We start from the raw sequence: 11,043 nt of genomic DNA, 5'->3' as shown, positions 1-11,043 counted from the left end.
TTCCTGCTGGCTGTTCCAGAACTTTCCTCTGCCCTCACTGGGAGCAGAAAGAGGCCACTTTCCCCCTCTGCTCTTTTGTTATCATTTTATCACCTCACCAATGCATCCATCAGCTTGTTGGTGATTTTACAGCGCAGCTCCAGAGCTGTTTTCTGGAAATGAGTAAAACAAACATCAGGAAGAAAGTTGACACAATGTATTTTGGTTGGTTTCTTTTTTTTTTTATTTCTTTCTTTTAATCACAAAATCTCGCCGTGCACTGATCAATGCTTTTTGCAGTGCAATGCAGTGCCCAAGGCCAGGCTGGAGCGGCTTGGGACAGTGGGAGGTGTCCCTGCCCCTGGAACTGGATGAACTTTGAAATCCTTTCCAGCCCAAACCACTCCATGACTCTGTAATTAACCATTTGAGCTCATTAAATCAAACTTTCCCCCTGCCCTGGTGTTGCAGAGCTGCTGCCTCTGTGGCTGTGGGGACATGGACAGAGCCTGGTGCTGTTTTTCCAAGCTCCCTGCTGCTGTAGGGACACAAGGCTTGGCCTAAATTCAGAGCTTTGATGTGTCCTGACAGCTCTGGGAGATCCTGAGGGAACAGGGTGAATTCCAAGTTCACAGATTCACCACAGAACCTTGGGATATCCTGCTGGGAAGGGACCCACAGGGATCACCCAGTCCAAGGCCTGGCCCTGCACAGACCCCCAACAACCCCACCCCATCCCTGGGGCCTGCTCAGTGCCCACCACTCATTTCCATTGCATTTCCCTCTCCAGGTTTATATTTTTATAGCATTGAAACACTCTGTGCAATTGCAGGCATTCAGCAATCCTTGGATTTTTCACTTTTCTCCCAGTTTAAAGTCATTTATCTGCCCCTTCCATTTCTCAGCAGGTTCATTACAGAATTGCTGTGAGTTAAGGTTTCATGGAGTGTTTTTGGGGATCCCATCTGAGAGCTGATCCCCAGGGATCCTTCACTTGTGAGGATTCTTCAGCAGCTTTTCCACTTGCACAATTTCCCTAAAATACCCAGCTCTTCCCTTTTTTCAACTCCAGATGGTGCAAATATTGCTGGAAAATGAGCAAAAGGAGTTCAGGACTTGAGGGAAAGGGGTTTTTTGGTTTTTTTTTAGTTGCTCTGCCTGGTTTAATTTCCCACACAAATAAAAACCATAGTGAGAGAGGAGCATTAATATTGAAATGGAAGATTCAGAGCATCCCTATAAATTCAATTTTAATTGTCCACGTGTCCCAGAAGTGCCTAAACAGATTCTTTGGCATTCCAGGCTCTGGAGAACTTCCCACTGCTGATGTACATTTTGGCAGCTAAAACATTGATCCTTTGCTTGGCCTTTGCTGGAGTCAAAATGTACCAGAGCAAGAAAATTGAGGAGAAACTGAAGAGGGAACGTGAGGAGAAACTGAAAGCAGAAGCAGAGAAGAAGGATGAGTGAAGAGTGCCTCAGGTGTGGAACTGATCCCAGCTCCTGGGCTTGGGCATTGTTAATCCCAGTGGGATTGATTTGGATTTTTTGGGATGTTTCAGGGGTTTGCTCTCTCATTTTTTGTGGGACTTGCATGAACCACTGTCCTGTTTGAGGATGTTTTAGCACAATGTTCCCTCTCTGGTTTTGTCTGCCTGGGTTTTTGTGCCTGATGCACAAAGAGGGGGATAAATTGGGAATAACTGCAGGGGAGCAGGCAGGCAGGATGCTGCAATCAGAGCTTGGGCTTGAAGTCACAAAATAAAGAGAGAAAATAATCAGCCTTTCTAGAGGAGTGAAATTATTGACAGCTTGGGGGTGGTGTAGCTGGAAAGGGCAAATTCCACACCTAGAATTCCCAAAGGGACAGGTTCTGCCCTGGAACATCCACCATGTAGAATTCCCTGAGAAAAATGCACATTTCATTGCTTGAAAGAGCAAAATGAACATTACAAAATTCCCTACATTTGGGATTTTCCTTCTGAAATTCCCGAGTTCCTCCCCTCTGTTTCCAAAGCTGAAGCAATCCCTGCATTCTTGGAGCAAATCCATGAGCAGAATGAGTCCTGCCTGGTGCCTGGATTCTATTCCCTGCCTTGCTTGTCATTTTTGGAGCAGTTTGCTTCACTTCTCCCTGTTCTGCAGCAAAATGGGAATTCTATTCCTGCCTGCCCTTTGGAAGCTCAGTGGGAGTTTGATGTCATGTTGCTCTTCATTGAAATAAAATCTTATTTCCCTTTCTGAGGTCATCCCCTCCCATCTAAAGACGCTTAAAATCTTTCCTCCATTTTATTTCCACCCTGTCACTGTTTTATTCCCTTTATTCCCAAGGATTGGGAATTGTGCCTAGAAATGAGGCCCTGGGAATAACCATGGGAACAAAGTTTTTTCTATTTACACACAAAAAACAAAACCAAAAATAAAACAACAACAACAACAACAACAACAACAACAACAACAACAACAACAACAAAAAAACAGCAAAACCAAAGGGGTTTTTCATGCTTCCAGCAGATTCAGGACTTGGCTTTGGGGCAGATTTTGGGCACTTCCCTGGCAAAGGAAAGGTTGTGCAGGGCTTGGAGCAGCCTGGGGTAGTGGGAAATGTCCCTGCCCATGGCAGGGGTGGATGGGATGAGCTTTCAGATCCCTCTAACCCAAACCAGCCCTGGATTTTGGGGTTCTGTGCAGTGTTATCCCAGGGAATTCTGTTTGGCAAACCCCACAGCTCCAGGGATTTCTGCCCCAGGATCATCACAAAACCTCAGTGCCCAGCAGGTGACACTACCCTTGGTGTTAAAACCTCTGTGATTCCACAAAAATTCCCTTCCCACTCCCCAGAGGTGCCCAGCAGAGGCCCTGTCCTTGCTGAATCTGGGATTCAGAGGGAGGAATTCCCCCATGGAGCTGGGAACAGCTCCAAAGGTGCCCTGGGAACACTGGAGCCCCTGTGCCTGCTCTTCTCACTGCTCTGTCCCCACCCTGCAGGTTCCTGACACTTGGATTCCCTTCCCAGGAGGATGAAGCCTTCCTGGAAAAGAAGGATGGGTAACCCTCAGAGTGACACTTAAATTATCTCTGTTTTTATATGTACAAAGCAGCTGAGCCTCTATTTATGCAATAAAAAAAAAAGTCTTTGTTTAAAAAATAAACGTGGGTGCTGCTTCCTCACAGGACTGGAGCTGCAGGGGAGGCACCTGGGAAGGATCAGCTGCAAGGAGGTGGCTGGGATGGAAGAGGAAAAGGCTCTGGAGGGAAAAATGGAGGAGAACAATGCTCTGGATGCATCCTGGGGGGCTCCAAGGCTCATGGAGAGGCAGAAGGAAGTGGGGAGGGCTCAGTGCAGCTTCTGCAGCTGCCTCCTGCCAGGGCCAGGCTGTGGGGCCTGCCTGGAATCAGGAGGACAATCCCAGGAGAGGAGCAGCTCCAGGCTCTTGGTGCACCCAGGACTTCCTTGGGCCCGTGGAGATCACAGAGGGAGTTTCATGGCAGGAGGTTTATCCTGAGAAATCTCTTTGGTTCCCTGTTCTCTGCTCAGCCTGGCGCAGCTGTTCCTGCCTCTGCAGTGGCACCAAATCCTGGAGAACTTGAGCATGGAATCCTGGAATGGTTTGGGTTGGAGGAGACCTAAAATCACCAAAATCACCTGAAATCACCTTGTTCCACCCCTGCCATGGCAGGGACACCTCCCAGTGTCCCCAGTGTCCAGCCTGGCCTTGGGCACTGCCAGGGATCCAGGGGCAGCCCCAGCTGCTCTGGGCACTCTGTGCCAGGGCCTGCCCACCCTGCCAGGGAACAATTCCTCATTGCCAAGATCCCATCCAGCCCTGCCCTCTGGCACTGGCAGCCATTCCCTGGGTGCTGTCCCTGCAGGCCTTGTCCCCAGTCCCTCTGCAGCTCTCCTGGAGCCCCTTCAGGCCCTGCCAGGGGCTCTGAGCTCTCCCTGCAGTTTTTCCATCTCCTGCACACTCCCAGCTCTCCCAGCCTGGCTCCAGAGCAGATTTAGGTTCCTAACAGAGAATTAGAGGAACAACAATAAAGGCTCAGGTGTGGCAGTGCCCCAGGGACCTTCACATCCCCGTTTCCATGCCAAAACACCTCCTAGACCCTTCTGGGAGTTAGGCAGAAGCAGAATTTTTCCAGTGCAGTGAGGAAAGGAGGGAAGAGAAAGCTGGAGAGCCCTTGGAGAAGCCCTGAGCTCATCCCTCACCTGAGCAGGGAGCACAGGGGATGCTCAGGGAGCTCCCTGGAAGTGCAGGGATGTTCAAATCTCCCTTTTCCAGCCGTCTCCTTGGAGACTGGAGAACAAAAGCAGTGCAGAAAGGCATTGCCAGCCCACAGAAATGTCCTGCTGTGCAAGATCCTGCTGGATCCTAGAGAAATGCCCTAGATCCCAGAGAAATCCCTTAGATCCCAGAGAAATCCCTTAGATCCCAGAGAAATCCCTTAGATCCCAGAGAAATCCCTTAGATCCCAGAGAAATCCCTTAGATCCCAGAGAAATCCCTTAGATCCCAGAGAAATCCCTTAGATCCCAGAGAAATCCCTTAGATCCCAGAGAAATCCCTTAGATCCCAGAGAAATCCCTTAGATCCCAGAGAAATCCCTTAGATCCCAGAGAAATCCCTTAGATCCCAGAGAAATCCCTTAGATCCCAGAGAAATCCCTTAGATCCCAGAGAAATCCCTTAGATCCCAGAGAAATCCCTTAGATCCCAGAGAAATCCCTTAGATCCCAGAGAAATCCCTTAGATCCCAGAGAAATCCCTTAGATCCCAGAGAAATCCCTTAGATCCCAGAGAAATCCCTTAGATCCCAGAGAAATCCCTTAGATCCCAGAGAAATCCCTTAGATCCCAGAGAAATCCCTTAGATCCCAGAGAAATCCCTTAGATCCCAGAGAAATCCCTTAGATCCCAGAGAAATCCCTTAGATCCCAGAGAAATCCCTTAGATCCCAGAGAAATCCCTTAGATCCCAGAGAAATCCCTTAGATCCCAGAGAAATCCCTTAGATCCCAGAGAAATCCCTTAGATCCCAGAGAAATCCCTTAGATCCCAGAGAAATCCCTTAGATCCCAGAGAAATCCCTTAGATCCCAGAGAAATCCCTTAGATCCCAGAGAAATCCCTTAGATCCCAGAGAAATCCCTTAGATCCCAGAGAAATCCCTTAGATCCCAGAGAAATCCCTTAGATCCCAGAGAAATCCCTTAGATCCCAGAGAAATCCCTTAGATCCCAGAGAAATCCCTTAGATCCCAGAGAAATCCCTTAGATCCCAGAGAAATCCCTTAGATCCCAGAGAAATCCCTTAGATCCCAGAGAAATCCCTTAGATCCCAGAGAAATCCCTTAGATCCCAGAGAAATCCCTTAGATCCCAGAGAAATCCCTTAGATCCCAGAGAAATCCCTTAGATCCCAGAGAAATCCCTTAGATCCCAGAGAAATCCCTTAGATCCCAGAGAAATCCCTTAGATCCCAGAGAAATCCCTTAGATCCCAGAGAAATCCCTTAGATCCCAGAGAAATCCCTTAGATCCCAGAGAAATCCCTTAGATCCCAGAGAAATCCCTTAGATCCCAGAGAAATCCCTTAGATCCCAGAGAAATCCCTTAGATCCCAGAGAAATCCCTTAGATCCCAGAGAAATCCCTTAGATCCCAGAGAAATCCCTTAGATCCCAGAGAAATCCCTTAGATCCCAGAGAAATCCCTTAGATCCCAGAGAAATCCCTTAGATCCCAGAGAAATCCCTTAGATCCCAGAGAAATCCCTTAGATCCCAGAGAAATCCCTTAGATCCCAGAGAAATCCCTTAGATCCCAGAGAAATCCCTTAGATCCCAGAGAAATCCCTTAGATCCCAGAGAAATCCCTTAGATCCCAGAGAAATCCCTTAGATCCCAGAGAAATCCCTTAGATCCCAGAGAAATCCCTTAGATCCCAGAGAAATCCCTTAGATCCCAGAGAAATCCCTTAGATCCCAGAGAAATCCCTTAGATCCCAGAGAAATCCCTTAGATCCCAGAGAAATCCCTTAGATCCCAGAGAAATCCCTTAGATCCCAGAGAAATCCCTTAGATCCCAGAGAAATCCCTTAGATCCCAGAGAAATCCCTTAGATCCCAGAGAAATCCCTTAGATCCCAGAGAAATCCCTTAGATCCCAGAGAAATCCCTTAGATCCCAGAGAAATCCCTTAGATCCCAGAGAAATCCCTTAGATCCCAGAGAAATCCCTTAGATCCCAGAGAAATCCCTTAGATCCCAGAGAAATCCCTTAGATCCCAGAGAAATCCCTTAGATCCCAGAGAAATCCCTTAGATCCCAGAGAAATCCCTTAGATCCCAGAGAAATCCCTTAGATCCCAGAGAAATCCCTTAGATCCCAGAGAAATCCCTTAGATCCCAGAGAAATCCCTTAGATCCCAGAGAAATCCCTTAGATCCCAGAGAAATCCCTTAGATCCCAGAGAAATCCCTTAGATCCCAGAGAAATCCCTTAGATCCCAGAGAAATCCCTTAGATCCCAGAGAAATCCCTTAGATCCCAGAGAAATCCCTTAGATCCCAGAGAAATCCCTTAGATCCCAGAGAAATCCCTTAGATCCCAGAGAAATCCCTTAGATCCCAGAGAAATCCCTTAGATCCCAGAGAAATCCCTTAGATCCCAGAGAAATCCCTTAGATCCCAGAGAAATCCCTTAGATCCCAGAGAAATCCCTTAGATCCCAGAGAAATCCCTTAGATCCCAGAGAAATCCCTTAGATCCCAGAGAAATCCCTTAGATCCCAGAGAAATCCCTTAGATCCCAGAGAAATCCCTTAGATCCCAGAGAAATCCCTTAGATCCCAGAGAAATCCCTTAGATCCCAGAGAAATCCCTTAGATCCCAGAGAAATCCCTTAGATCCCAGAGAAATCCCTTAGATCCCAGAGAAATCCCTTAGATCCCAGAGAAATCCCTTAGATCCCAGAGAAATCCCTTAGATCCCAGAGAAATCCCTTAGATCCCAGAGAAATCCCTTAGATCCCAGAGAAATCCCTTAGATCCCAGAGAAATCCCTTAGATCCCAGAGAAATCCCTTAGATCCCAGAGAAATCCCTTAGATCCCAGAGAAATCCCTTAGATCCCAGAGAAATCCCTTAGATCCCAGAGAAATCCCTTAGATCCCAGAGAAATCCCTTAGATCCCAGAGAAATCCCTTAGATCCCAGAGAAATCCCTTAGATCCCAGAGAAATCCCTTAGATCCCAGAGAAATCCCTTAGATCCCAGAGAAATCCCTTAGATCCCAGAGAAATCCCTTAGATCCCAGAGAAATCCCTTAGATCCCAGAGAAATCCCTTAGATCCCAGAGAAATCCCTTAGATCCCAGAGAAATCCCTTAGATCCCAGAGAAATCCCTTAGATCCCAGAGAAATCCCTTAGATCCCAGAGAAATCCCTTAGATCCCAGAGAAATCCCTTAGATCCCAGAGAAATCCCTTAGATCCCAGAGAAATCCCTTAGATCCCAGAGAAATCCCTTAGATCCCAGAGAAATCCCTTAGATCCCAGAGAAATCCCTTAGATCCCAGAGAAATCCCTTAGATCCCAGAGAAATCCCCTGGATCCCAGAGAAATGCCCCGCTGCAGCAGCCCCAGGCCTGCCAGGCTCAGGGATTCCCAGCACGCCAGGGAATGCCGCAGTTCCCCTCTGCTCGCAGCACTCACCTGTGCATGCCAAGGTGAACTGGGGGGGTTGAATTCAGTTCCTGGGGTGCCAGTGAGCACAGCCTGTGCCCACCTCCCTGAGGGAAACTCGGGAATTCTGGTGCAGCCACTGCCCCCAAGCTCCCCAGGGAATTGTCAGCTCTGCTGACACCAGGGGCTTGGCTCTGTGCACTCACTGGTTATTTTTGGATATTAGCCCCAAATCTGGAGTTTTTAGGCTATCCAGAGTAGATTTTTCTAGAAAAAAAATAATAGTGATGAGGATTTTTTTTAGCTTTTTAACGACTGTTTTGTGAGCAGAAATCACAATCTCCCTTTTCAGCCCCATTTACCACCAAAGCCACTGGGCACCATTTAGCACCCAAAGCAATCAAGTCGGGCTTAAAATCATCCCTGCCAAAGATGTGCAAGAAGGGAATTAATGCTCTTTTTTTGGCCTCTGAGTATGGAGGAAGGAGCTGTGAGGAGTCTCCTCGGAAATCCTGCAAATTCCTGCACATTCCTGCCTCTGCAGCCAAATCAGAAAAACCTTTGCAGGTAAAAGACTTCAAATCTACTCCAGCCTGATTTTTAGAGTCCCAGAGTGGTTTGGGGTGAAAGGGATTTAAAGGATCACCCAGTGCCACCCCTGCCATGGCAGGGACACCTCCCACTGTCCCCAGTGTCCAGCCTGGCCTTGGGCACTGCCAGGGATCCAGGGGCAGCCCCAGCTGCTCTGGGAATTCCATCCCAGCCCTGCCCACCCTGCCAGCCAGGAATTTTCTCCCAATATCCCATCCAGCCCTGCCTGTCTCCTGCTTGAGGCCATTCCTAAATTTCAGTGGAGCACCAGAGCTTGGGATGGGGGATATTCAATAATTTCCAGAGTAAGAGAAGGTCTTGTGCAGTCCTGTCCCTTCCCACACTGATCCATGGCTGTTCCCAGTCCTGTCCCCTCCCAAACTGATCCATGGCTGTTCCCATCCTGTCCCCAAACAGACCTATGGCTGTTCCCTGCTGTTCATGGGGACTTTGAGCTGTGCTCTCCCAGCTTCCAGGTGATTTCACCTTTGGGAAGCTCTCCCAGCTTCCAGGTGATTTCACCTTTGGGAGTCTCTTGTACCACAGCTCGAACAGGAGAAATCTGCTGACACTGGGGGGAGACAGCAGCTCAGCTTTGCTGCAGTTCCTCCTTCAGAGAGCAGCTGGGGGCCTGGAATTCTGAAAGAATCCCCAAATCCCCGGGGCTGGCACAGCCCTGCCAGCCCATGCAGTGCCAGCTGTGCCCCATGGGCACCTTGTCCCCAGCCCAGAGCACTCAGTGCCACCTCCAGGCCTTCCCTGGACACAGAAAGGTTTTTATGGTTAAAAACACGTTTGAAAGAGGAAAAGATAATTCAGTCCAGTTTCATTTCTGAGGGAGAGGAGGCAGCAAGGATAGAGGGCCTTGGAGTGCTTGGTGTATCCCAGAATTATCAGGGTGGGAAGAGCCCTCCAGGATCATCCAGTGCCACCATCACCCCCAAGGCTGTCATCAACACCACAGGATCTGCTCAGGAACCTCTTGGAAATATTCCCATCCCAACAAACGAGCCAGGTCACTGTGGTGCCTCCAGAGCACAGGTCTCTCCTCCTCCCCAGTTCCATAAAATTCCTCTTTTCCAAAGTAGGTTCAGGCTGTACCTCCCTTGCACAGGGCTGTGTTTCTGATATTGTCATTGTCACCAGTGCCAAGTGTTGAAGACACAAAATAAAAAGAGTAAAATTAAAAACTGGCTTCTAAATTTCCAGTGTTTGCACCTTTAGGGTTCCTTTTACTCACATGAAGGCTGTGTGGGTTTAAACAAAAGCTGCAATCCCTGTGGAATGATCAGGAAAGAAGCTGTTGGGATTTTAAGGGAAACAAACCAAACTCTGCCAGGTTCTGAGGTGACTCAAGTGGCTGCTGCAATAGGGAGCTCAGGGCTCTGGGCTTTCTGAGATCTTAAAATGAAAATATGAACCTTCAACAGGGTAGTTTTGTCATTAGACTTTAGCTGAGATAAGCTCAGCTTAATTTTAGTCCCACTGAAAGCTTTTAGTCTGAGACTTGTGCCAGAATCACCCCAGGCTGGGGCTGGAGGCAGAGCTCCCTGAGCAGCATCCCAAGGGATCCAACATCCAAACAGGAATCCCAACATTTCCTTCCCTGCTTTGAAATCAGCAATCCCACCTGCTTTTTCCTGCTCTGCAGATCTTCTGTGTGGGGGAGAATCCTTGGCAGTTCCCTGGGATCCCAGCTCCAGTCTCGGCAGCATTGCTTTAACTTCTTGCATCCTCTAATTATAGCACATATGACATAGCTCATTAGTTAATATTTATTAATTATTATTAACCTCAGCCTTCATGGCTAATGGGGAGCTGATGGACCTCCCATGAGGGAGTTGGAATATCCTGAGTGGGAAGGACCCACAGGGATCATCCAGTCCCACCCCAGCCCTGCCCAGACCCCCCAGCAATCCCAGTTTTTCCCTGGGAATGTTGTCCCAACACTCCTGTCCAGCCCTGCTGACCCAAGGAGATTGAGAACTCTGCTTTTTCCTCTTCCATTCATTCCCACACCCTGACAATTGTTAAGACAAGGCAGGATGGCAGGAGCAGCTCCCTCCTCGAATCCCTGATGGGTTTTTGGGGAGCAGATGCCACTGGGATCCATCTCAGGATCATCCACACACACATAGAGATTCCTTCCTGCAAAACTCTGCCTGGGAGCTGAAGGGAGACGTGAAAAAAAAATATATTAAAAAAAGCAAAAAGGTGAATTTATCCCAAATCACATCTGAGATGTGAACAAGGTTTAAATCTTCCCTCTGCTGGAGCTTGCTGAGCTTCCAGCAGTGCTGCCTTGGTGGGACTGAGCCATGGAATTCCTGAGTGGGAATAAACCCCCAGGGATCAGAAAGGAGCCTGGAAGTTCCCAAGTTGAGAAATCACTGCCAATAATGAGAAATTTATCCCTCCCTCAACCTCTCTCTCACCTACCAGCTGTTCCTGAAACCAAAACTTCCCTGAATAATGCCATTCCCAGTGTCCCCCTGAAGGTCACTGAGCTCAGGGTTTGCTGAGTCTGGGAGCAGGGAGGGGCTCAGGGACAGACAGGGTGCGAATGATTAAACAGGAGGAGGAGGAGGAGCAGACAAATGTCTTGGGCAGGAAAGGTGGGAACCTTAATATTGCTCTGGAGTGGAGACAAATGCCAAGGCAAATGCTCCTGATCTCATGGAATAACAATAATGATGGAATTGCTGAGTGGGAAGGGATCCCCCAGTGCCAGCCCTGCCCTGCCCAGAGCCCCCCAAGCCCAGCCTGGGCATCCCTGGCTGGCCAAAGGCTCCTGGAGCTGTGGCAGGCGC

At 48.7% G+C, this 11,043-nt stretch overlaps 1 protein-coding gene across 1 annotated transcript in view; it reads left to right on the top strand.

Annotated features, from left to right (window-relative positions):
• The window catches only part of SMIM11A (small integral membrane protein 11A), a 7,925-nt gene extending 4,794 nt beyond the window's left edge, over positions 1-3,131 (top strand). Inside the window, exons 3-4 of the mRNA XM_005427787.2 lie at positions 1,282-1,461; positions 2,968-3,131. Of these exons, the coding sequence (XP_005427844.1) occupies positions 1,282-1,449 (168 nt within the window). The 3' untranslated portion in view covers positions 1,450-1,461; positions 2,968-3,131. The remainder of the gene's footprint in view (positions 1-1,281; positions 1,462-2,967) is intronic.
• Positions 3,132-11,043: the final 7,912 nt, after the last annotated feature.

This window comes from Geospiza fortis, unplaced genomic scaffold, assembly GCF_000277835.1.
Source record: "Geospiza fortis unplaced genomic scaffold, GeoFor_1.0 scaffold96, whole genome shotgun sequence".
NCBI lineage: Eukaryota > Metazoa > Chordata > Aves > Passeriformes > Thraupidae > Geospiza > Geospiza fortis.
This window is presented reverse-complemented; position numbering and strand designations above follow the sequence as displayed.